Source organism: Falco biarmicus, chromosome 1 (assembly GCF_023638135.1).
Source record: "Falco biarmicus isolate bFalBia1 chromosome 1, bFalBia1.pri, whole genome shotgun sequence".
Taxonomy (NCBI): domain Eukaryota; kingdom Metazoa; phylum Chordata; class Aves; order Falconiformes; family Falconidae; genus Falco; species Falco biarmicus.
In genome coordinates, this window is record NC_079288.1 from 56,269,927 (window position 1) to 56,297,906 (window position 27,980).

Sequence of the window (27,980 nt, forward strand, 5' to 3'; positions counted from 1 at the left end):
GGAATCAGTGTTGGGACCTAGCTTGAAGTGAAAAAATAGTAAGAAAATAGAAGCCTGCCAGGAAAAGAAATTAGGTTGCCTTTTTTTTTTTTTTGTCATGCTTTAAGATTTTTGCTGTTGCATGTTTTCCTCTACCTTTCCAATGAAAATTAAGGATGCTATGGATGCATGTTAACCATATATATGGACTTACTACTACTGGAATACCAAGTGGTAGAGCTTCTGTAAACTGTTGCAAGTACCAAAAGCAATGCCTATAATGGTCTGTACAGCATTTGCAAAGATTTACTCTGAAAAGAGATTAATTCTTGGTTTTCTCAGCAATGCTTATAAATGCTAAAAAACTACAACAGTTAACTGGTGCTCTATTCTAGATCAATATACCCCAACAGATATTTAGGAATATATGCCATTATATTTAAAAATACCAAGTTCCCCTAAGCTGGTAAACCTAGAAGAATTCACATAGAGTTAAGAGATAAAATATTAAAAATTCTTGTTTCAACTCCACACACTTGACATCTGAATAGGAGTGATGTAATCATACCATTTATTCCATCAGTGAGACAAAATGTTGTATGGAACTAAATTTCTGAGATTTTAAATAGAAAGTCATTTAACTCCTATATACACAAAGTGTTCTTTCCACAGATATTTACATGGCAAATTATGTTAGAGGAGAACCACTATGACTAAGTCTCTACAAGTACAGCAACCTTTCTGAGCTATTCTCTCTGCTGAAAGAATTCACAGAAGCTTTGAAGTAAAATCTAGACAATTAAAGTTACCTATATTTCACAGTAGGTAAAGAAGCCATTAAATGATATTTCAGCATAAGGTTTCTGGAAACAGCTACACAGTAGAGTTTTACATCCACCCCTCTTTTCCAGCATTCATGGTGAAACTAAATCTCTTCTTAATTTACAAGAGAGATAACGGCATACGTAAAGATGCATGTGTATAATTGTAGTTCATTCTCCTCGATAGAGGCTGGTCAGCCGTTCTAGTTCTTTGCAGCTGTCCATGGACACGGAGTCTGCTTTCTTTTGGAGACGGTCATCTCGATATACTTTTGCTGCATAAATTAAGTCTGTTTCTTTAAGGAAAAAAGATAAAAGATTGTTCAGGTTAAAAATGGAATGCTTTGCACATGATACATTCCTTCTCAGAGCTATACAAAACCCCCTGGGTTTAATCCTCACTTCTTTTTCCTTCTGTCTATACTAATGACCCACAGGCACCACCTAAACAGCACTGCTACAGCTTCCCTTTGCTGGATCTTCACAAGATTTCATCTTTTTGAGCAGGGAAAGTGGTAACAGTCTTACAGCACCGTCATATTTCATACAGCAGTACCTGATTAAAAAAATACAAACAAGCAAAAAATCCCCTACTACTTCTGTCAGACCTCATTAAACAATATGAATACAGGCCACACTCAAGTGATCTTGCTTATTACTGACAGCTCTAGTGTCCTCTCTGCACCCAAAAATCCATTCTGAATGTTAAGCCCATTACTTGAACCGATGCTGCTTCAGACTGCCAGTGTTCAGAGGTCTCTTAATAAAACAGCTCTGTATTATACTGGTGTTCAATGGCTTGACATCGCTGAGCATTTTAATCCTATAAAATCTTTTTCCTCCCTTCAACTCAAAATAGATTAGCTAGGCATTCTTAAATGTCAACCAACAGTGGAAGGATTTTAACTGTAAGGTGATCCAACAAAAACCAGGTATTCTAAATCCGTAAAACCACAAAATCAGCAGTTCCTATAAATAGATAAAATCTACTAGGGGCCGCTTACTCAAAATCAATTTGGGTAGTTTTCACAACCTGATAAATTGCAAGTAGCAAACAACATGACAGTCACCACTTTCAGATTATTGCCCTTCTTTTCACTAAGGTCAGATGTTTCTGTAGTCATCACATTTTTCTCAGTAAATATGTACATAAAGAAGCACAGGCCTCTTTGCATTGTCCAGGACTCTGTTCAAGCTTTAAAAAGTAAGCATGTCAACAACAAATGCTGAAAATGGGAAAAATATACCTTCTGCTCTTTTCCTCCCCAGGTGGAAACTGCGTATGAACTAAACCTTTCCAAAAATATTTAGCCAGTAACGTATTTTACGAGACACAAATACAGCACGCCAGTAAATCTAAGTGTAATGACTAGGTCACTAAAAGCAAAGTATCCTTTAGTGATCTACACTCTGCTGAAAAATGTACAAATAGTATGACCTCCTGTTATTGTGCTGGATTATACCTTTAATTTGTCTTCAATTTTTTGTTAACAACCACCTCTCATTTTCGTAAACTATTTTATTATAAGATTACCAATCATTCATCCAGCAACTTAGGTATTCATTTCATGAAGAATTAACATATTCAAACATTTCAAGACGATCAAAGGAAATCTGGTTGGAAAAATTTAAGAGGATTTGATATTTGCTTATGAATTATACCCAAAAGTTTTCTGATGATTTCCTGTGTTTGAAAAACCTGGAAAAAATTATTCTGATAAAATCTAGTAGTTTGGGCAACAATCATAAAGTTCTACCTCAAAGGACTGGTGGGTTTTTTGCATACATGTGACCTTTCAGAACAGTTTTCTGCCCACAGGTCTTCCCTGTGGGCAAATTTGTAAAACTGTAGAGACTTATTTGTGCATAAGCAATGTGTACTCATGAGTAAGGAGCATAAAGCCTCCAGGAAGTATTGGGCCTGCTATGAATGGGCAATGTAGTTTGTATACATACAGGTCAACTGTAATGAATGCTTGCGGTCCTTTCCAGGTATTTGACTAGCTGTGATGCCAAGCTGTCTTTTACAACTGGGAGAAACTAAGGGGCCATCTCAGCTGAAAGGCTTAGCATCACTGGGCTGCAGAGCATAAAGTTGCGCAGGAACACACAATTTCACTCAGGGAGGAGCATTCTGTTTGCTTCTGGTCAGTTTACTGACAGTCCATGAACAAATTATTTATCCGGTAAGCTATGAATGAAGTTTACCAGCTGAAAAGTTGAAACCATCTGGTTTCAACACTGATGTCATTTTAGCAATGCTGATCTCACAGAGCATGAAAGGCTCATGAAATGGTCACAGATAATAGAATAACAGGTTAAAATTGATGATGATTTGGAGATGGCTGATACTATTAAGTATTCTTATGCTTTAACACTGAATTTGAGGCTTATGCAAGAAAACAGCTCCCTGTATAATATTAAATTATATTGGAAAATCGATGGTAAACTGAAACAACCCCCTGTTTTTAAGGTCTGATACAGCCAAGGTACCAACTCCAGGGAGAAAAATTATTCAGCACTAGCAAAAGATTAAGCACTGATATACAGCTTATGATGTTTCACAGGACACGCTGCATGTCCTTGGTAGCCTGGAAAAGCATTGTTTGTATGTACTGTGTTCCAAGGCAGATTATTTTTTTCCTTCTCTGGAAACACCTATGTAAGCTTTTGTTTTATTTATTTATTTATATAAAGTCACCTAGGGAAATGAGATACTGCCACGATATAAATAATGTGGAAGAGATAAGAATTCTTAGCTTTCATCTTTAACTTAGAGCAGTTTCTTTCTCATTATCAATTCAGTGTAGTCTTTAATTTCCTGAGACAGTAGAGTAGCAGGTTCAAATTGTTGATGGGTTTGCAGATGGTTGTTAGGTCACTGAGTAAAACATAAATTAAGTAACACTGGGGACACTTTTAGAAGTGAGAAACAGTAGGGAACCTTACGCTTGCTTTCTCATTCAGGTATTTTAATAATACAAGCACTTCATTCTTGCCTGAAGCAATCATTTTTTATAGTAATGCATGCTTTCACAAAATTACACACATTACCAAACTTACTTTGTTGCCTCTCCTTCCAACAGTTATTACGAATGTTGGACACATAATCCTCTTCCACATTCTTTTCCACTTTCTGTAACGACACTCCTTTGTATTCATTTCTAAAGTCCTTGTTGACATAATAAATAACACCCAAGTTTTCTGTCTGCATTTTTATGGTCTGCCCTGTACTTCTGCAAAAAAGGAGGGAGGGGGGAGACAGAGACTAGATATTTATTTGGTGGGGTTTTTTATACCACAAACACACTTTAAAAATATATTGCTATTAAAGAAGAATAGCACATTAGAGAATTTGCCACTTCAAGACAAGTAATTGTTGTGGTTTAACCCGAGCTGGCAACTAAGTACCACACAGCTGCTCACTCACTCCCCCACTTGCCCTGCCAGTGGGATGGGGAGGAGAATCCTGAAAAGTAAAACCTTTACCTTACTGAATGGTAAAACTTGTCAGTTGAGATAAGAACAGTTTAATAACTGAAATAAAACATTATGATAATAATAATGAAAAGGGAGATAACAAAGAGAAAGATAAATAAGAGAAACAAGTGATGCACAATACAATTGCTCACCACCCACTGACCGATGCCCAGCCAGTCCCCAAGCAGTGATCAGTGCCCCCTGTCCAACTCCACCCAGTTTATAGACTGAGCATGACATTCCGTGGTATGGAATAGCCCTTTGACTACCTCAGGTCAGCTGTCCTGGCTGTGTCCCTTCCCACCTTCCTGAGTACCTCTTCACTGGCAGAGCATGAGAAACTGAAAAGTCCTTGATTTAGGGTAAGCACCCCTTAGCAACAACTAAAACTTCAGTGTGTTGTCAGCATTATTCTCATACTAATTCCACAATGCAGCACTGTACCAGCTACCAGCAAAAACATTTATCCCAGCTGAAACAAGGACAGTAATGAAATGAATGGCTATATAACCTACCAGAGAATAAAATTACTATGTTACCTGAACTTCTGCTGCTTAAACCTTTAATCTTAAAAAAACCCAACACTTTAGTAAGACAGTTGTTTCATACCTCTTTAGGCAAATATAAGCTTTGGTAATAGAAAATTACACTCAAACTCAACACAAAGAAAAACAGGTCACTATTCTGTAGCAAGCCCATAGAGGCATCTCCATTCTAAAGTGTTTTCTGCCAGCCCTGACAAATCCATTTTCCTGCTGGCATTCTGCAGATTAAAAAGAAACGACTTGTGCAAACATTTTGGCAGAGAAGTGTTGGTAAGCATCACAACAGTTTAGTTGCAGAAGGGAAAAAGATCACACTGGAAATAAAGAACACTGAAAAATAAGAGAGAAGAAAATAAACCTTTCTGTTGTGGGGGACTAAGCACCTTTAAAACAGTTGTGGCAAGTGGGCTAAGCCTGCTAGCTAGTTGCATGCTTGATTAAAGTTATTTATTTCTCTCAAGGAAAAAAGGTTTATATATCCTACAAAACAGGTAAGTTTCACTAGTAGAATTATTGGCAAGAAAATGAAGATAAACTATTTTACCATCACTAGAATGAAGCAAAGAATAGACAATTTCACCAGCCTTCATCCAGTTCAAAACTTAAATAAGGATGAGAAAGTTGCTTTCAAGTACTTCACTTGCTACAAGCACAGATGACCCCTAAAGAATAACGAGCCTTAGCAGGTTTCAGAATTCAATATGTTGGAGATGCAAAACACCTTTGCAACATGCCACACTGCGTCACTGCCTTGTATTAGCAGACCTCCTAAATGCCAGGTATTGCTGACCTCTTTCCTCCATTACATTCTCACATGTTCTCTAGCACCTAACTTTCAAGTTTTGCTCTGCTTCATCTATACCCTCCCTTTCGTCACTGTGGGAAATCAAGGACCAACTAATGAAAGGCTCTCCAAAATATTTCTAAATGGGAGAGGGTGATTACAATATCCTCGACTCTGTTTTAAGCTATTGTAATTGTGTATTACTTACGATCTTGGGTATAAGGCGTAAGGAGGGTTAGATACCATCAACTGGCTCAACAAGGAAACAAGGATCAACACAATAATAGGCATCAGCTGAATGAACATAGAGAAACCTCCCTAAGGAACAAAACAAATTCAGGTTATTTCATACAACAACATCAAGTAAATAGGTAAATTTGATAGGATTTAATGCTAGGCTTGACTTTCTGCTTGAAGCACCAAAAGCTGCTTAGAAAAACTATAACTACAAACACTGGTGTTAACTCCCCATTGCACACACAGTATTCACAGAGTGCTTAAGCTGCAAGAGTTCATGTGTAGCATGCAGCCACAAGCAATTACCAAATGAACAGCTGGATCCAGTTACATTGTATGCCATGACTTGGTCTTACCTATACAGGACTATATATTATTCATCTAGATGAATATTAAGCCTTAAGTTCATTTCATACCTCAGCCCAAATAAGTTTGTAAATGCTGACAAGGATTAGTGACCAGAATTAGTGGCATTTTTAGGCTAATACAACCAGTCACTAGCCAAAATAGTGATATACAACAACAGATTTACAAAATCAGGCTATTATCTCCTCAAATTTGCATATCTATTTACCCATCAGTAAGACTACCACCTGCCAAAGTTTTAAAGTATGTAACTGGCAAATACAAAGCTTCCTCTACAGTGAAGAGCTCCTGCAAAATCACGCTGCTGAAAGCATCTACCAGTAAATTTCACAATCCATAGTTAAAAGTCAGTGGCGCTTAAACATACATCACCCCTCTCTTCCTCCCTCTCATGTCCGCTCTGACGGTGCTGATTAGGATGACTGTAGCCAGCACGACCATTAGAAAATGAATGTACACTACCTAAGGAAAGAAATATCCACATTTAAATCATGTAAATAACCCCAACTATTTAGAGGTCAAATACAGAAGCATCAACATAAAGCATTTAACATTACTGCACAATGACGCATAAAATAACTGAACTTCTAAGGTATCTTACGATTTCAAAGTTGTTTACAACAAATATTTTAAGCTCCAAGACAATTGACTTATTTCATGTACTGCAGGGTCACCATAGTAACCCCAAAGAACTGAACTCACATTTTTGGGATTTAGCAACACTTAGGGGAATAATGAACTATGATGCAGATTAAAGGGTTGGGGCTGGAGGCAGGTTGAACTAATTTTACTGTTTTATAATGTCACAATCTCTAATGCCGCTCTGGGCAGTACCACTGTATCTCCGTGATTATACTGATGTATACAAATACCTGTTGGAAAGGCCCCTCCAAAAAACATGTTGAATAGATCCTCTGGAGTAATATCTGCCTCGCAACCTCTGTGGAAGTTGAATCTACCGTTGCTAGGGTGATTGCATGTTTGCTCTTCGCTGCCTGTAAGGTCATACTGCTTTCGTTTTTCTGGATTACTCAGCACAGCATATGCATTTCCAATTTCTGAAGCAAGGAATAAAAAACAACTCCAATAATAAAAGATAAGAACTATTCCAGCATGAAAACTGCAATTTCAAAGTCAAGAATAGGCAGTGAATTATGTCCTCTATTATATGTTACAAATCAACAATAGTAAAACAATGTCCAGAATCATCTCTACTTTTTCTAGGGCAACACCTACACCTGTGCAAATGTTCTCTCTCACTGCAATTACAAAAAAAGCATCAAGCATTACAATGAAAGCTTTGAAGCTGGGTAATTGCAAAGTTCAGTTTGCTCCAGCAGCCTAGCTTAAAAACATCATAGATGCAGTAGGTTTGCTTTGGTTTCATTTGGTAAGTGGTGACTTCTTTGAATGCATCAACTTTATTGTCTACAAGAATGTGAATGTATTTTTCTATATGCTTCTTAAGATGTTTTATGGATTACATTAATAACACAAAGTTTTGCATGGTATAACATGAAGAGCACAACATGCATGCATGACAGGAACATGTGTGTGCCTAAGGTTGTCAATACAACCTCAGTATTTGGAATGCCTGGCCTGGATGCTTGTCTCTGTTTATGCTATATACCACAAATGAACAATTTTGACAGGAGAAAGAATAAAACTGAGTTAGGTGAACATTGAAAGAATCAGTGTGAAAAAACACAAACTCTGCTGACTTTACAAGCTTTAACCCTAGTTGCTGTGCACAGACATACTGCTCTTGCAGACTGAAGGAAAATTTCTGCTGGCACTTGATGAACAATCTTCACTCAGTCATATCTTCATTAAGTCCTTTCTGCCTTCCTTTCTTCTCTCTCCTCCAGGCCTCTCCAACAAAAGGCTCCTTTTGCAGCCAACCAACACAAGGCACAGGGATTATGTTTTTCAGTGTTGAAAAGCCATCAGTCATCAAAAGTTTGTGAAAGGTGCAACACTATAACCTCAACACAGGCAAATAAGACTATGGCTTTGCATAATTGATGCTTTCAACATTATCCAATCTAAAAAAAAAATGCTAATGGGTCTTAGCTATGTGCTTTAAGATGCCCTTAGATTAGTACTTCCTTTAAGTGGAGGAGAAAACCCAAAGAAATGAAGCCTGGTACTTTACACTGAGAGCATGATATACACTACTGACACCAAATACTGCTACAAGGTTCCTCTTACTCAGCTTGAGGCTACAATTGGTAGTAAAAGTCTAGATTTTCCCAACAAGCAAGAATTTAGGGAGACATAAATCAGGTGTCTGCACATAAAGTAAAGATACCATACTATCCCAGTATTGTCAGCAATCTTTTTTGACTATTTGTTATTTGCTTTTGATTATTTGATGTTAATTCACAATAAACTTAATTCCAATATAATTTTCTTTAAATAAAGGGCATAAAAATGAAAAAAAGCTGCTCAGAGGTTTCAAAGGCAAGATTTTTGATGAAGTCTGAGATTATATTTGGAGATTAAAGGTGATTATATTTGCACAATCTTCTTAATCCAAAATACAACCTCAAGGAAACTGCTCAATACAGCACAGGAGCAGTATTATGTAGCTCAAGATCTAAGTTAAGTACCTTGCAGAACATCAAACTCAACTGTTTTCTAATGTGACCTTTCCTTCAAATAAAGCATTATTATGAAATAATAGCTATTATTATGAAGCGTCTTTTCTCAGCTGGATGTTACAAACTCATCAGACATCTTTAAAGGCAAACTAAATCATAAATTTACTCAGCCATACAAAGAGAATACAATAATTTCAATGCAAGAAAAATGCTAGATTTCATTAAATAATTTTTAGTCAACAAGATTCCACTACAAAATTTTCTGTTCATGTACATATATAGTTAAGAGCCAGAAAGTGAAGTTAAGCTCAAGAAATCAAATTTGTACAAAGTGCTAATGTTAAATAAAAGATCAAATAATAAGAAAATTATTTCTAACATTTTAAAGATTATTTAAAATCGTATTAACAAGGAAAATTATTTTATTCATAGGGGTGGAGACAATTATATAAGAATCATATCGTTTTTAGATAAATCCATCACATAGCTGTATTAAAATAATTATTGGCAATCAACTTTCCTGCTATGTTCTAGATACTCTTCATCGGGAATTGTTAATATATTATTATAATTACCCCTTGAAGTCTGTATCAGAAGTCTTGCTCAGGACTTCTTTTTCCCCTCCCCCAATTTAAGAGTTTTATCTTACTGATTTTTTCAAATGCCTGCCTGTAAACCTCACACAAGGACAAAAAAAATGTATGACAACCAAATTGCTTATTTATTCATCATCATTTCTTAGAGATTCATTTTTTGTCATCTGTGTCTGAGACAAAGGTGTAGTTTTCTTTAAAAAGCTTTTCCTCAACAGCTTCCTTTGTGCAGGGCTAAGCTTGGCAGCCTTATATCAGGTCAAGTCAGACTGTAAATTTTACCTAAAAAATGGTCAAAGGCACCTATTAATAAGGCCATGTTTGAACCCAAGTGTTTTTGTGTGGAAAGAGTAGTAAAACTACATATATACAAGGAATTCTAAGAAAAATGTAACTTTGTGCGGCACGTGATTCAGTAAAAACTGGATTTTGCTATCCAGTATTACTTTGCTTATTTCAAGCTCAAGTATAGTAAAGATTCAAGACAGTACGATTTAATTGATGACACTAAGTCCACAACAGTAAAAAAGTGCAACTGCGTTTCACAGATCAAGTATTCACTCCCTGTACCTGAAAATTACAGTCAATCCTCAAAAACCAAATTCTATTGCAGAAGTCTGTATTATTAATCTATATTTTCAGGTATATGCTAAGATAATAAAGATCAAAATATTTTCTTAGATAAAAATGTTGGGTTTATATGAGCTACAAAACACCACAATGACAATTTTGTAGGAAGAGAAGTGACCAGCGCAGATTAATTTCTTTTAATCTGAAAAAGTTTAATCATAATAGAAATTTTAAGTAAAAATTGGGATTTTTACTTTTAAAAGCCTCTGTTGCTCCAGGTGCACGGTTTTTGTCTGGGTGGAATTTCAAAGCAAGCTTTCTATAAGCCTTCTTCAGGTCTTCTTCACCTGCATCCTTTGACACCCCAAGGACTTCATAATAATTTTTACATTTCTTTATACTGCAAAAGAAAAAGAAATAAAATGTTATAAACAAAAGCTGCAAATGAGGTAACATACCGCACTGATGCAATACATTACATCTCGCTTTCAATATAAAATATAGAAAAAAATCCACTCTAGAAAAAGAATGTCATTTTTCATAATAAACTATTGAGCACAATAAACTGCTGTACTCAAAATTACTTACTACATACATTTATTTTACTTCTACTGTAGAACAACTACAGTTGTAAAAAAAGGTTTTAGTTTGCAATTACTGTAGCATTTCCTGATCCCCAATTATATGAATATTGCTGTTAATGCATAAAATGAGGATTCCAAATTTACTTTGCGAGCTAGTGAGTAGGAAGGCCTGTTTTGACTGTCAACAGCAAATGCACATTTGTATGCGTGATATAAAACAAAACAAACAACACTTCCCCTTTCCTGAAACAAAAGTCAAGTCATAACACCATTCAAGCATTCACTTTTCAGGGAAATAAGGCATGTGAGAATACCTCTGCGGCTGGGAATGCACCTGGATCCTGACAAACTTTCTGTAAATGTTTATATAAATTCAAAGAAACAATAACAGCTCCAGCAATTACAGATTCAGGTCACCTCATATGTTCAATGTAGCATTTTTTAAAACTCTGAAAACTCAGAAATATTCTTCCTGTAGGCAATCTCACCCAGACAGGAAAAGCAAAATCTGGAAATGATGTAATGATTTAGTATGTTTTACAATACTGAGAAGAAAGAAACAGCAGTTACAGGGGACAGAGAGAACATTAATTCTATGTGGGCAGGAAGAACTGACCAAACCAACAGATGCACCTTAAAATCAAACCAAGTTACCTGGGTAAGAGTTCAGAAACTTAGAAAAATAAAGCTGAATCACAAACTTGCATTGCAGGAATGAGGCACACTGACATTTGGTGCGCATCAAAAGAAAAGGGCTGGTCTGAGCAAGAAATAGAAATTACATCCATAAATATTTTAAAAGCTTCATGTGAGTCTCTTCACATGGCTGTAACTGTGTCCACAGTTTCTCTTAAATGCACAGATTTCTAAGTAATTACGGGTTTAGTGTTGCAAAGACTACACACAGGGCAACCAAGTGGAAAAAAAGGGGGTAAGCAAGCCTTTAGCATTTTCATGAAAAGAAGAATGGGTACCCTGTAATTAAGGGAATGCTAGCATCAGACATGCAACCACACCATCATGTGTGGTCCTTCATAGTTCACAGATTGATCAAATCAAGTTTCATTTGAAGGATCTCTTTTACTGTGTTCAAATAATACAAGCTTTTATGGAAGTCCTGGTGTAATGCTTTCAAGAGCACTGAATTGAATGGTACGCAGGCAGCTGCCAATACAAACATCCTGTGAAATAAATATAGCTTGTTATATTGAAGTAACATTTAATAAGCTCCAGTTAGGAAGCTGATAAAGCTAATTAAAAAGAATACAGTGAATCCATTACCAAGAAAGAATGGAAAGAAAATATATTAAATTATACTCTGAGTACTAGAAACTTTTGTTTGTTAATTTGTACAAGAAAAAAGTTTGGTAGCATGCAGATCCCTTCATCCTTAGCCTCAAGACCTGGATTACTTATGAACTGTATCAAGAACAGATAGCTTTATTTAAAAGTGTAACAGTATCAAATTAAGCTTTTTTTTTTCCAAGAAATTGAATATCCCAAGCATCCAGTCTAAGTTCTTCTCTTCAATAATTCAGTATCTGAATTATCTGTTTGTGAACCAGACTCTTCAGAACTTTGGCTAACACAAAATTAAGTAGTAAGTCATCAACGTTTAGCAAAGTTGATATTTTATTAGCATTAAAACTGTAGTGTTAATCATTTGTTAAAGTGTTTTTAAGCACCGTGCATCCGAAACAACTTTTCCTGCCAACAGCATAGTCATTTCTCATGGAAGTAACAAACATGAAAAAAAAAATTAGAGTTTAATTCTTTGCAGACCTGATATGTATTTATTTCACAACTCTAGGATGCAGAAAGGAGAAAAATGGGGAAAAAAAAAAACCCACACCAAAAAACTCAAGAAATGCCAACCTGTTCTTCTAACCCCCAAAAATGTGCCTCAGAGTTTCCTCCCATTCACAACCAGTCAAAGTCCCACAGTGGGCAAGCCTCATGGGAAAAGCAGGAATGGTGGTTGTCAACCAGAAAACATTCAAGTCAGCATGTGATCCACCACCACGATCTGCTTAGAGCCAGTCATCAAAACCAGAGCTACTTCCTGATGAGAAAGTGCTGGGAGAAACCTGCCCTGTGGGTCATATAGCACTTGCTCTCCAAAGGGACTGAAAGCAATCACCCTCCATGCAACAGCTATCCTGAACCTGGTCCGCAAATGAGCTACTGTTACTTACCAAAGTGTTTCTCTTAGCAAGCCTTTGCTAGTGACTGCTTTGTTAAACAAAAAATTCTACAAATACACAAGCACCTCTATTCCAACATTTCTCATTTTGTATGAAGCTATGATTTAATATTTCAACCACATCTTATATCAAATCACCCTCATACCCTGCCCTGCTACCCCAGGCTAAACAGCCAGCCTCAAACAAAGAAGCCTTTGTGAATGTGACAGCCAGCCCTGACTTTCCCTTGCCCGTTCTTGTTGGGATGGGCACACTCACAGCAACACTGCCTGGAACAGACCTGTAACTGATCCTCCAGATCATTTACATTGCCCTCCTTTCAACTGCACAGGATCAACACCGAGATACCTAACCCCTGTTCACTGTTTAGACCATTGCCATTTCAGATCTCAACCAAGTCAGCGTGGGCTCTTACAAGCCTCAGAGGCAAGCATAAGCTGCAAGTAGTCTGCTGGATAGCCTGAGGAGCAGCGCTGCAAGTAACTTCATGGGGAATCATATGGAATACATGTATACAAATGGCAATGTTGCAAAGTTTAGCAGGACTTTGAATGAGGCAGATCAAGCTTTAAATATATTAGATGATTGTAATATTGCAATTAGATGATTGTAAAATTGCAAATGCACAGGGGCCAAACACCATACCTAAGCCTGAAATTCTCAGCAATGACCTTGTGCTATGAAGCCCTTGCTACACCCTGCCATTAGACAAGCACTGCTTTGCCACTTGGAGGCAAAAAGCATCTGGACTCTAAGTAGCTAGCATCTGGTTAATGCAAAGTTTCCTACAGGAAGGGAGTTAGTGACTTCTGCCAGGAGGCCCCTTGCTGAGCACGATTCAGGACAATCGCTACAGGGTAACCGCTTGCTCTTTCCCACCTTAGCAAAGTCCATCCGAGTTCTGCACCAAAACTTGTACTGCAGCAGCTTTTCACTGGGGATGATGGGACAAGCAAAGATGGTTAGAAAACACTTGTCAGTATTTGTGATGTGCTCCTGAAAGGCAACACTTTCATACATCACAAATTCAACCTGGTAGGTCAGTTTATAGCAGGACAAACTGTAGGGGATCACCAGGACAACCTACCAGATCCTCAGGTCATACATGTGCTGTGCAGTCACCAGGCCTCTCAAAAACTGGGGGAGCACACAGCCCACCCCACCAGGGCCAGACATGCCACATCCCTCCTCCACCTTTGATGGGGGTCACAGGCTTTCCACAGCATTTCTCTAAGACTTAAGTCCTATTCCCCAAAACTGCTACTGTCCTGATAAGAAATTTCTCTCCAGCTGCTGGGAGCTGTTGGAAGCCATGGCCAACCCGATCCTTGTCCCTCAGCAGAAGGTGACCATTTTGGACACACTCCTCACCCCTTGCCTTTAGCAGACTGACGTCTGACAATCCTCACCATGCCTGGAGCATTGAACTGTCCTCTGGAGATCTGTCACAGGAGGGCAGATGGATGGAAGGAACCATCCCGTTTCCACCCGACTCCCATTGCAGGCCACACTTCATTGGTCAGCAGAGACTGGGAAAAATTAAGAGTAAAACCAGTGGAGGTTTTGGAAAAGGCTGATCACTGATACTACTTATGGCTTTAAACTACACCTAAAAGCCCTGTCCTGCAGCAATCCCAGCAGAAGCAGCTCACTTTCTGAAGGCTGCCTTCAGAATTTCAAATAGGTTGGTTGGTTTTGCTGCACTTAAGGCACTGTAGTCCTTAGTGCTAATCTTGCATATGTAAACTCCACACAGATGTTTCTCTCTAAAATTGCAATTTACATACCACTTGCTTATTGACTGTCACTTTAGTAGTGAACTGGTTTTTTTTGTTGTTGTTGTTTATTTCTGGCTCATTTGAAGTTTGGAGCTTTCACTGTTAATTGCTTTGGGGTTTTGTTTTTATAAGAATTGCTTTTCTTATGTTTTTCATTCCTAGTTGGATCACTTCTGTATCTGAATTACTATCCAAATTATTTCTGTTTTTTAGCTAATTTCTGTCCTTGCTGAATTGTTAGTCCCCTGCCAGAACCTTGGCAGTATCCTTCTGGTTAACAGATGTGCTGGCTATTTTAGGATGGCACGTTACTGGATGCTCCTAAAACAATATCTGACTTTTAGAGAATAGACTTCTCAAACAGCATGAGGACAAGCGATAGCCTATATTCATCCACAATCTGTTGACAGAGATATTTCGTCATGATTTGCAAAGCTCCGCTATTCCAGCTTGCAGTTGACAAGCCACCTGCAGTAGAACTGGTCAGCCAGCTCCTCTCCATGCTCTGACAGCTGAAGGCAGAGGAAGCCCTTCAGATCCTGTAACATCTGCTCTCATCTGCAGAAATTCTGGGGCCATGACCAGCGGTTCTCGTGTGACCACAATATGATGTGATCCTACTGCTGTACTTCTTGTTTCCCTTTTCAAATCTACAATTCAGATTAGGTCAGCATCAACAGCTTTTATCAGGTTAACAAAACCTATCAGAGATGCTTGCATTTCTGTATCAAATACCTGGAGTGATCCATAATCATGAAGTTTTGAGTACAACTAGGTACTTCAAAGGGCCTTCCAAAGCCTCCATCTACATGCACAGGGACATCCCAAAAGACAGATAATTCAATCACAATCTTGAAAAGTTTCTGATGGGAGCCGCAATTTTTTCTCCCAATCTGAAGTAATCTGAACTGAGCAGTGATGAGTATTAGTGACAAAGAACTGAGCCAAAGGAAGGTACACTGACTTCTGATCCCAGAGTTGAGCAGAAAAACACAGTAAAATGCAGTTTCTACATAGGTCAAGTTTCCAATGACGCCAGGGGGCATCTTGCAGCTGAATTGGGAATGTGTTAGTCACAATTTGGATGACAAGTGTGGTCTGCAAAAATGCTCTAGATGGGAAGAGAATGTCACAGTGTCGTCAAGAAACCCCAAGCTGGTACCAGCATATCCCTAGTTTCTGGAATGAATGCACCAGAAGTTTCAGATGTCTGTTTTACTGATGGATTCAACAATACATTAGGGTGCTTGTCTTAGTACCTTGCTCTTGGATAGAACTGGCCAGTTTGTTTCTCCTGTGTGAAATTACATGAAATATTCAAGGCTGTGTTTACATCAGCATATTTTTCCTCCAGATTTTGTCTAAACTTTTATTTCAGCTATAGAAAGTGTAGATTAAAGGCAGGAGATTTCTGACAGAGTCCACCATATTTTCTGTGCCACATTTCCATGACAGGTGCTCTGACTGCGATTTCCACCTTGACTTTCTCAACCATTCAACTGGATACAACAATTCACAGTAGTTCTAGCAGCCTAATTAAAGGCATGCCCTCATTTCTTATCTTTGGTTATTTTTTTTCCATTTTAGCACATGTTGATTGCTCTTATTATTCCGCTTTCAATTAATTATCTTCTTGACCCCATGTTAAAAATGTAATGATGTATCTCTATTTGCTGAATTTGCAGAAATCTCAGCAAAAGGCCTGGAAAAAGTCAGTCACACAACTTACATTCCTTCTAGTTTGATCCACGAAACGTGTAGAGGCAATTGTTTGGTTTACTCCATGAATTCAAATCAAGTTGCTGATTATTCTCAACCACTACTGGATGACATTTAATCCTGCCTTGGAACGTTCCCACAACTCATGCCTCAGTTGGTTTGTTTTGGTTTTAGCTCAGAGATCCAAATACAAAATTTAATTCCTGTGCTTTCTTCTGAGGGGCAGGCACCGGCAGGGCAGAAAAAGCAGTATTCCACCACAGTTTTCACAAGATAGCAATCCAACTTCTGCATACTACTAAATCATGGCAGTTATCTTTCAGATGTCAAAAAGGTAATATGGAATATATGTTACAAGTTATTTACAAAAAGAAAAAAAAAGACATCAGACACCATATGAATTTTAAGATCATTTAAAGGGAGTCTGTTTAACACGTACAATCCACATATATTTATCTCCAAAACTACTTTTTTTTTAAATCGTGTAGTAGATAACTGATAATACACACTTCACAGCATAAAAAGGGAAAGATTAACACACAGCAGGCAAATTATGCTTTTTTATGTTTTAATTTCATGCTAGTCCACAAAATCTTTCCAAAGTGTCTGCACACTTAGTATGAGTAGACAGGTATGATGAACAGAATATTTGAAAGTAATGATGAACTCTTTGATAACTGTAATCCTGATCAGCACTTCTTCAGTTAAGTGAACTAGATGAAAAAAGTTTAGATTTTTTCTTACACAAATGTTTCATTTCTTTATCTCAGAAAAAAATTCCAATAACCTACACCAAACAGCGAAGGAATTGCTTTAAAGCAAAGACACAGAATCCAAAAGCAAATTCTCCCTTTTCCTCATGCACACTATTTTTGTGCATTTATCTTAAGTAGACATTCAGACAGCTTTCAATTGCCTAGAGACTTCTAGGGCACTTGCTCTAAAAAGATGTAAGTCTACTGTGTGTCCTAACATATATCTGCTAGTCTCCTGTTAATATATCCTATATGCAACTCACCTAAAGCGTTAAGGCAACTTGATCCAGCCCTCAGTGACAAGCCAAGCACCATTAAGAAAAAGATGCATATACTACAGATGGTATTTTCAAAGCATTTCAATTCAAAAGTATCAAAGTGCTTTCGGACATCTCAAGCTTCAAACTCTCACACTGAAATAGTGAGCACTGTTCCCACAAAGAACATCCAGTACTTATGCGATCAGTGGAAAGACACTGCATCTTATGCTTCTCCCTGTTGAGCAACTTGTTTGCAAACTCATGTAATGCTCTGAAGAAATGTTATGGTAGCTTGCTAGTGATCAGTGTCCCCTGTGTGTGCAGAAAAAAATAAAAACAGCATAGAGGTGCTTGTTTATACTAGTACCTACTCACATTACTAGAGTAACCCTGATGAAAATTAAAGCAGTTAATCTAGTTATACTGCTCCAAGCATGTCTCCGCTGTGCTTCTTAAGTTAATTGTCACAAGCAAATGCAAGGTAGTTGGACAACTCCAGGAACACTAATCAATGATCCAAGTAGGACACTCCCTTGTCCTACTGATCACTAGAGCCTATAAAAAAAGCAATGGAAATGGCATGTGTAGTTAAATCAGGAATGCTTTCTCTCAGGCTATAGTCAAATTACTAATACAGAACCAAAAACTCCTAGAGGGAAGAATACTTGAGGATAATGACCACCTTTCAAATCATAAGCATACAAAACATATTTAGTTTGACAGAGTAGATTCATGGGAAGATTCAGAAATTATTAAAAATTGAAGATTTTGCTACCTTGCTATCTAGAAATTTCTTTCTTACAAGAAAAAAATCAGACAAGAAACACTATTTAAAGCCACCTCTTCTCACATGCATTTATTTAACCAATTCAAAATTCTGAAAACCATTCTGCTGTGGTATGGCAGAAGCATATGGTGGTGACAAGCTCTACTCTCTAAAGAATATCCCTCCCCAGAGGGGCATGTTTCATTTAATTGGAAAAGTCTGGGGCCTGATTGAAGCAGTAATATATGCAGCCTGTCATGTTTTCAACTAGACAGCTCATTCTCACTGTGGTTTAAACATGAACTTTCCCTCAGCTATCATCACTGAACGTGTTATATTTTTCCATTAAATTTTAGCCCACTGTTTGTATTTAATCCTGTTGTCCTTGGAAAAGCGCATGGTTTTTTTAATTCTTAACCACAAATTTTCTAAGTGGTGTACTGATGTCACTAACTGACAGCATGACAAACTTTTCAAAACTTCCAACAAGAACTGGAGACTTGCTCTGTTGATCACTGCACATCTAAACCAAAATTCAGTGTCTCTCCAAAGGTTTATAATCTGCTATACTAAAGCACGGTAGCATTACTCAAGCTAAGGTCAAGATACTGTTTTAACAGTTGCTTTTCAAGTGGTATGTAAAATGCAAACAAACATGGGTTTGTTGTGCGAGCTATTACAATTGCTTACTTGCAAAGATCTGGGTAGGTTTTAAAACCCCAAATTTAATATTCACAAAACAGATTGTTGAAACAGGTACTAAAGAAGCAATGTTGCATCAAAATTATCCTTAATGTGCAACTTCTCTAACCCTAACTCTGCTTCTGATCTCAACAAACTGCATTAAGTTTATCTGGTATCCAGTGAATCCCTTCAAGGAAGTAATACCCAATGCCATGAAAACATACCATGGAGGAAAGTTGGCTCTACATCATTTTACTCACAACAAAGTAGGCAACATACTTTCTGGTAAAACAAACAAAAACCTTGCAGGGAGCCTGATGTCAAAGCAGACTGCAGCTCAGAATGCCATGTCACAGGTGAGTGAACACAGCCTTCCTTCTAGCAGCTTTCTGATTATGTGTGTGGTGGTTTGACCCTGAGTGAATGCCAGGTGCCCATCAAAGCCACTCTATCACTCCCCTCCTCAACCAGACAGGGGAGAGAGAATACAATGAAAGGCTTGTGCGTTGAGCTAAGGACAGGGAGATTCTTCAGCAATTACCATCATGGGCAAAACAGACTTGACTTGGGGAAATTAATTAATTACTGCTGAAATCAGAAAAAAACACCTTTCCCGCACCCCTCCCTTCTTCCCAGGCTTAAACTTAATTCCTATTTCTTTACCTCCTCCCCCTGAGTGGTGCAGGGGAACAGGGAATGGGGGTTACAGTCAGTTCATCACACGTTGTTTCTGCTGCTCATTCCTCCTCACACGCTTCCCTGCTCCAGTGTGGGGTCCCTCCCGTGACAGACAGCTCTCCATAAACTTCGCCAGCATAAGTCTTTCCCACGGACTGCAGTTCTTCACACACTGCTCCAGCGTGGGTCCCTCACATGGAGTGCAATCCTTCAGGAACAGACTGCTCCAGTGTGGTTCCCCACAGGGTCACAAGTCCTGTCAGCAAACCTGCTTCAGTGTGGGCTTCCCTCAGGTCACAGCCTCCTTCAGGCATCCAACTATTCTTGTGTGGGATCCTCCACAGGCTGCAGGTGGATATCTGCTCCACCATTAACTCCATGGGCTACAGGGGTACAGCCTGCCTCACCATGGTCTTCATCACAGGCTGCAGGGGAATTTCTGCTCTGGCGCCTGGAGCACCCCCCTGCCTCTCCTTCCTCACAGACCTGGGTGTCTGCAGAGTTGTTATTCTCACATGTTCTCGCTCCTCTCTTCCACTGCAGGTTTTTTTGTGCAGATTTTTTTTTTAACCCCCTTCTTAAATATGTTATCACAGAGGCGCTACCACTGTCACGATTAGCTCGGCCCTGGCCAGTGACAGGTCCATCTTGGAGCAGGCTGGCACTGGCTGTGTTGGACATGGGGGAAACTTCTGGTATCTTCTCACAGAAGCCACCCCTGTAGCCCCCTGCTACCAAAACCTGGCCATGCAAACCCACTAAAATGTGTTACATATCTTAATGTGATGTAGGCCTCATTTTACAGAGGACTTCCTTCTGGATATTTTGTCTCACATGCATGTGCGCACACACACATATTATGCATTCATTTTAACAGCTAGTATTTCAATGCGGCCAAAAATTTATACACTTATTCAGGTTTTACCTCAGATGTATAATGAGGAACGATAGCATTAAATAAGCAGAGATGATAGCAAATAGCAACACCAAGAGAATAACCATGCCAGAGATGCTGCTGTCTACCTGCCTGAATGCAGAGTTGCTGTATCAACAAAGAAAAGCTACTTTTTCCTCACTGTTAACACAGCTGAACAGATCACCGAACTTCAGTAAAAGATCCCAAGATAATATCAACAGCAACATATATTTCACACATGCATACAAAAAACCAAACCACCACACACAAATTTCTATTTTGCACACAGTTCATCCAATCTACACAAACAAGGAAATGATGACTTCTTGATTTCCCTTCTTTGAGCTCCCTTGAAAATATCTGAGCTAAGCTTATCTGAAAATACAGGTGGGTTTTGAAGTATGCAGTTTTAGAGTGTCTGTATCCATATTTCTCTAGCAGAAATCAAGGCACATATCAAACAGTATTTTTCTCACTCCTACAGCCAACAAGTGTGTAATGGTAACACGAATAAAGAGTTACATGCCTCAAAAGGACATTTTTATTAATCTTTATTTCTTTTTGCACATCCTCCTTTCCTGATGTTGCCCCACCTTGTACTTCCAGAACAAAACAATCTTAACACTGGTCTAAGACCAGCCTGTACAACAAGATTAGCTTAAAAATAAGCTTTAGGAGTGAGCATGTATCTTGAGCATAAAAATACTCCAGAACAGAACAACTGCCCTGCAAGTTGTACTGTAGAATTTTCATCACTTCTTCCATTTACCATGAGATCTACTTAAGAACTATTTTGCATATTACCTTTATATAAAGTACCTTGATGGTTTAAAGAGAGCAGCAGCAGCATCTTTCTTGCAGAAAGTGACAGTGTCTCATACTGTGTTTAAACACAGCAAAATTCTCCTCTTCCTTTTAGTCACAATTCAGTACAAGTAACCCCTCTCAGCTAACCTCAAATTTTCTGTTGATTCTTTAGATGCTGGAGCTGAAAGTATAAGGATATAATACACAGAATGAAAAGCAGTGATGTATTTAAGCAAGGTCATACCTTAATACTCCTTCCATTTGGTCTTTCGTGTAGCCTTTTCCACTTTCACCTGCACAAGATGCATTGCTCTCCTTCGTGCTATTGGGCTTACTTTGATCATTGCTGCTACTTGCTGGTTTTCGGCAGTAAGTACCTCCCCCAGCAGTACTTCCATTCTTCATAATAGCTTCCAACAAAACTATAAAACAACAGCATATCATAGTATCATTACAGGCATTAGTGATTAAGTTTAGGATCTCAAGTATCTTAAATGGGAGCACTACGTGACAGAAGACTAGCTGCTACATCCTCCTGCATTATCAATCATCACTTTGTACCACAAACGTTTCTGAGGCCAGTCTAGCAACTGCTTTTCATGGCAAAACTATGGAAAATATTTCAAAATTAGTGACTGGGCTCCCCTCCATATCTGCCAAGGTAATTTAATACTTGAGAGAATTTGTCCAGTGTCCAGGTCCTTCATTTCTAGATGTTTTTTAGAAGCACTGAACCCATGCTTTGGGGTGAAAACATCAGAACACCTGAATAAGCAACTGTAAATCGAAAAAAAGAATTAACCTAACACTCTAAAGAACCTGGAAATGATTCTGTACAGAGACCAAGCCCATCTCCAGCACATTTCAGTTGCTATAGTACATACCTATTCGTAGCCTGAGCCATTAATGGCCACAAACTGATGCTCTATAGCCCCTTCCAAGCAATACCAGCTGAAAATCAAACTAACTGTTGAAATGCCACAAGTAAATCAGGACCAGCCAACTACACCCAACTCTTAAGACCTGAATCTTGAAAACCAGCGTGCTTTTGCTAGATCTTGAAATCCTTTTTCCTTCCATAGTCCAGCAGATCTCAATTCAGCAGTTTTAATAAAGCGTCAGACAATAGGTCTTTTTGGATATAAGCCTGTATTTTGGGGTTATCTGTCTTACCAATAAATCAGAAGCAGTACTATTCAAACTTAAGGGACTGCACACAAAGCATAATGTAGATCAAAGATTATCAGTCTATCTTTCCTGAAAAGAGATCTCTTCAGAGCAAAATGGCAAACTAATAGGCCAGATTTGTTTCATAAACAACTGAGAATTACTAGCTGCATAAAAAATGCCCTAACAAAAATTTCCAAAGAAAAATGTCCCACTCACTGTGAAAGTATGTTATAGCTTTACTGTTAAAAAAACATTTTCTTCTAGAAGCTAGTGAGTAGAATCCTGAAGTATTTTCTTCCAAATCCAATTCAAAAAAATCCTCCTCTGACTAGCATGGTCTCCCTTAGAGCAGCAGAAAACTGGGATCCTACATATCATAGCTCGTATCTCACAGAAGCACAGGAAAGAGAAGAAAGCAGAGCTTTGTTTAAACGGAAGAACCCTTCCCTAAGATGCGCTTCTTAAGACTCTCCAGTATTTGCTTTTACTTACCAGTTTGCTTATTACCCACTGGCCACAGCAGTCTGAAGTACTGCAGATGAATAGCTACAGTGAGCCCGAACAAGAAAGTCAGCTGACTTCAGTGCTGGTCCTGTGGTCGTGCCTGCCTCAGCAAGACTTATCAATTGATCAGATCAGGCATTTTACTGCAGAAATAAATGACTAACACTTAGATGCTGAATTGTATACTGAGGGAATGTTTTTCACTACAAAAGAAATGAAAAGAGGTTCTTAAACAGGAGAGCTATAGTTGCATTATGGATTACGACCGAAGCGCATATCCAAATATTTGCAATAGTTAAGTATCATCCATTATGGCATTTAAAGTTCTGAGGCAAATGAAGTAATAACAGCTCCAACAAGGAGATTGTGTCTACAGGCTAAGAACTAATCAAGAATAGAGACTTGAACAGACAGTGTCCTCAGAATCAAGCCTTTTCAGCCCAAATGTGCTCCAGACAAGTGATAACAGAAAACAAAATTATTCTTTTTCTATCCTGTGCCATTTGATATTTAGTAATAATATCACGTGGGATCCTATCAATCATGTGACCCTGCCTTACCCTCCAGAAAAAAAATGCTTACTCAACAGTTTTATAAATCCTGCCTTTATATTGGTATTGCTGTAGAAATTCCCCATCCCTGCACTAATGCTTGTGCAAAATCAGTAGTAGCAGTAATGGCAGAAATGCAGATACAGACAACTGTCTGCATTCTTAACACCCAGTGGCTCTTCATAGCAAGTTTAGCTGGTAAGGCTTTTTAACTAAATGGTTTGGCTGCACTATACTTTCAACATTACTACTTCCTAATCACCTTCTCAGAGCTCCCATCCCCGTAATGGAGCTGCACTGCTGAGAACACAATGCAGGACAATAAAAAAACCAAGCAAAACCAAACCAAACCCACAAAAAAAATCCCCAACAACCCCTCCCCCCACCCCACCCAATCCGTAAGTGCTAACTTCTTAAAATAGCAGAACACAGCATATACAAACCAGCTATTGCTCTATGTTGAAAAAGAAAACCATACAAAGGGTCTGGAGCCATTGTTTTCTTCAAATAAAATATACAGTTCAGATATTCAGAAGCAACTTTCACTCTTCCATGAACTGCTGGTGGTAAAACTTACTGCTAGAACTGTAGTACTAACAGCATATTAAAGAAAAAATTCACTGTTCATCTAGGTATTTTAAAGACAGACATACAAAGAACCAAAGACTTATTCTGTTAGCAGGTAAGACAACAAATCTTATCTCCTGTGTCTGAAGGCCCTCCTGTGTGTACCTGCTGCTGAATGAAAGATGCTTGCACTGCATTTGATTCCATTATGCATTGAACATGACCCCCACTTTCACTAATGGAAGGATTGTTTAATTCAGAATTCGTACTAATGCAACAGCCTAAAAAACTAAGCTCACATACTCCTGAAAAGTTTGTTGTTAAAGGCAGCATCAGAAACAGTTCAAGAAAATCTTAAGAACCACTTGAAAAATAGTTGTCCTTAATGTAATTTTCCGCCTTTCACTCCAAACAGAATGGCATGCAAGTTTGAAAAGATCTTGTCCTTTGTTTCTTTAAACCCACTTACAAATCTTTTCCAGACAAGCAATTAGTTTCCATTCAGTTGCATGATGAATCATTAGCAAATATCATAATTAAACAATATTTTGAACAGCTGAATTGTAAAACGTTTTCTAGCAAAGTGTGATGTCAACATGAACACTGGTACTATGAAGTCATTAGCTAAGTACCATTAAACGAGCACTGACCTTACATTTCACACCATTAAAGCCTTAAAATAGCACTGCTGCAGTCAGCGTATTCCAGGCAAAGGCTTTGTTTAGCAAAACTAAACTTCACTGATGATTGAACTAGTGCTGAATACACTTTAAATGCAAATGTCGCCAAAACCAAACCACACATAGTACTGTTTTAGAAACAATAGTTAAAACATGCTTCTGTCCTTTTATAACATTTTACAACATCAGGAGGAAGAAGCTCCCATTAGTAAAAGATTGAGTGCTACTGATTCTCATTGCTTTTATTGTGAAATGGTGGGCAATTGTAAAGATAACAACCTACAAAGAACCTGTGACTTCAGTGAGAAACTGGTATGAACGACCTTCTAATACATACCTCGAAGAGAAAATGAGTATGGCAACAACTAGGGCTGCACCATCTTGTCCTATCACCACATAAACCCAAGACATTATGACTGTAAAATATGGATCTGTGTTAGAACTAAGAAAGCTTACAAAACCTTAACTGTTTCCTTCTCTTTGGTATGAGATATGACACATTTTTAATTATCTGATTTATGAATTACTGCTGGTTTTTTCCCCAAGTGGATGCTCCACTTAATTTATCTGAAGATGACAATGAGATAACAAAGCAGTCATTTTGTTTGCTCTTAGTGTGAAATGCCAGTTCTAATTTATTGCACACCTTCCAGTTCCTGTCCTGAGAAAAGGACATTTTGTGTCCTTGCAGCTTACTACATCTTTAACAGGGCTATTTATGTGCCACAAAAAGTTAAAAACCCCAAACATATATATATGTTTTCAATGAGTTGGTGTTGTTTTGGGAGGAAATGGGATGAGTTGAAAAGAATTACCAACCTCCACAGCTTGAATACTGAAGCAGAGATACTACAAATTTAGAGAGTCCCTAGTTTCTAAGTACCTAGTTCAAATCAGGCCTAGGGCCTGATTTTTTCAGTGGTATTAGGGCATCTGCAATTCTCATTAGCTTCAGATGGAGCTTTAACTGCCCACCAGTTCCACAAATCAGGCCCTTGTTTCAAGCTGTATACCTGAAAAAACGAAGCACAAACAATTAGCCATCACTAATGCAAACGGAGCGAAGTGACTTACTTAACATCACAGAGAAATTCTGTGAAGCATTTAGTTTCAGTACACAGTTCCCCAGATTACAGTTCACTACCAGAAGACTACCTTCTTTTCACCAGATCTGCACCTCATTTGTGACACACTTTGCTAATTTCCACAGTGAATAAAACAAGTGTCCTACAGACAATAGCCTAATTAGCCATCTATTTCTTGCACTGAATACTTTACAGCTGGTTATGTAGTAGCAGTCCTACTTAAAAGTAACAAAACCAACCTAACACTCAAAACATAAACCAGATTGAAATATCTTTTTTTTTCCTTTTTCTGAAAGCTACTATAAATCCTATTTTGGAGGTGTAAGATGGTAATAAGCTGTGTGTAGACCAAGCTATTTGCTCTCTTTGGCGGAAGCAGCTGAATTGGAACCTCCTCAACCTTCTTGCCTCCTGACCAACACAGCTTCCAGAACTCTGAAAGTATTTTCATGCATGTTATCTTCTGAAGCCACAGAAATTTAGGGGAATATGGCAAACTTCTGCTTGCTTTTATTTCAGAGAAGTATGTAATGTTGCAAGGATATACACAGTGCCATGCTCTTGATCCAATGTAATGGTTACCTTTTCCAGGTGATCTACCAGCAACATCCATCCTGTCTTGCTGTAAAAAAATGAAAGAGCCGAAAAAACAACAAACCTACACACACAAAACCATATACTATCAAAAAAAAAAGCACTGATGACACCTTTAGTTATTGTTTGCATCTCAAAACTAGTCAGGAGACAAGAGAGGCCAAGAAAACATTCACTGAATCTACTCACCTGACATAAAGGCTTCACTACAGAATAAAATACAGCAAAGAATGCTTCCCGTCAGGACTTTACCCCAAAGTCATGTTCCAAAAATGGAAAATGCTGAGGCCTTTAAGTCAGTACAGAGCACTTAAGTCCTTCCTACCCCTTCCATGGCACAGACAACGTGAGCGAGAACCAGAGGAACGCAACAGGTCACTGCTACGTTTAAAGGTATTTTGAGCCAACTTCTAACACTGTGACAGAAAGACTCCAAGGCAGGTAACAGCTCCGCATACACTGAAACCTTACTATTGCCCATTTTAATTTCTAAACACTTTTTGCTAGGAAGATGCTAATTATTTTTCAAGTTTTAGCCAGAAGTGTCTGAAGTGCCAATTAAGTCATAGGGGGAACCACCTGTCCTGTTTTCTCTAGGACAGTTAAACCCGTGTGCAATTCCTATGTCGCTACTGTACAATCAAAAGGGAAACAAAAACAAAACAAAAAAAACCCAAACCAAACGACAAGTAAAACGGAGTATTAAGACACTGCCCAACCTGGAGCAGAAGCTTTTATTGCAGGCTGTCAGTAAGGGGTAATTCAGTGACAGGCAGGGACGCCAACCCGGCCTGCCTCGGCCTGGTGCCTGAGGTGTCCTGCCGGTAACCGGGTCTAAGCCCGGCCTGTGTGCTGCGGGTACACCGGCGGCGACAGGCGGGGGTACACGCAGGCGGCTGGGCCGGCCCAGAGCAAGCCCCTGCGGCGAGCGGGGAGGTAACCCCGCTGCTGCCCACAGCCCGGCGCGGGCGATGGAAACCCGCTGGCCCGAAGCGCTCCTCCCGGGCACTTCAGCCGTCGCTCCGGCCTCCCCTCCCCGCGGGGCCGCGCACCGCCAGCCGGGCCGCGGCCGGGGCAGCGCCGTCCCCTCATGGCGGGAGAACGCACCGCCGCGTCCCGCTCGCTTCAGCGCCTCGGCTCACGGACCCCCGGGGCACAGGGACGCACCCTCCCCCGCCCGCCCCCCCACCCGCGGGCACCGCCGTCCCCCCTCGTCCCGACGGAGCAACGCAGCAGAGAAGCAGGAGAGGGGAGGAGGGGCGGCCGCGGGGCCGGCGGGGCGCCGGGCGCGAGGAGGGGCCGGGCTTCACCTCGGGCCGTCTCGGTCGGGTAGAGCTTCTGGGCCTTGCCGAGGAAGCGGAGGGCGCGGTCGCGGTTGCCGGCCTCCAGCGCCTCCCGCGCGATACCGATGCACTTCTCGGCCTCGTCTCGGTTCCCCTCCATGGGCTTCTCCTTCCGCCGCCTCCGCCCGCCGCAGCGCAGAGAGAAGGGGCCTGAAGCCAGAGCGGAGCCGGGCAGGGAAGAGAGAGGAGAGAGCGGGCGGGCGGGCGGGCGGGCGCTCCCCTCACGCCGCAAGGTTCATCCCGCCGCGTCGCTCCGCGCCGGCGGTACCGCAACCCCAGCGCGGCGCTCGGCTCCGGCAGCCAGCCCGGCCCGCCGCCTGCTTCCGGGGCGCCGCCGCGCATGCGCCGCCCCGCGGG

General features: G+C 39.6%; 1 protein-coding gene across 6 annotated transcripts; it reads right to left on the reverse strand.

Moving 5' to 3' along the window:
* Window positions 1-527: 527 nt before the first annotated feature.
* Window positions 528-27,968, reverse strand: DNAJB14 (DnaJ heat shock protein family (Hsp40) member B14). Of its 6 annotated transcripts, none has more exons than XM_056327015.1 (8): window positions 27,591-27,958; window positions 21,374-21,551; window positions 10,233-10,378; window positions 7,085-7,270; window positions 6,580-6,674; window positions 5,818-5,927; window positions 3,864-4,036; window positions 528-1,096 (listed from the first exon to the last, which is right to left on the reverse strand). In XM_056327015.1, the coding sequence occupies exons 1-8, from the start codon at window positions 27,721-27,723 to the stop codon at window positions 972-974; spliced, it is 1,146 nt and encodes a 381-aa protein (XP_056182990.1). In that variant the 5' UTR covers window positions 27,724-27,958; the 3' UTR covers window positions 528-971. The 6 variants fall into 6 exon arrangements, 5 of the variants coding, with proteins under 5 accessions (XP_056182990.1, XP_056183006.1, XP_056182999.1 ...); XM_056327031.1 differs by lacking the exon at window positions 27,591-27,958 and adding an exon at window positions 25,485-25,614; XM_056327024.1 differs by lacking the exon at window positions 27,591-27,958 and adding an exon at window positions 22,792-22,935.
* Between the last annotated feature and the right edge of the window lie 12 nt (window positions 27,969-27,980).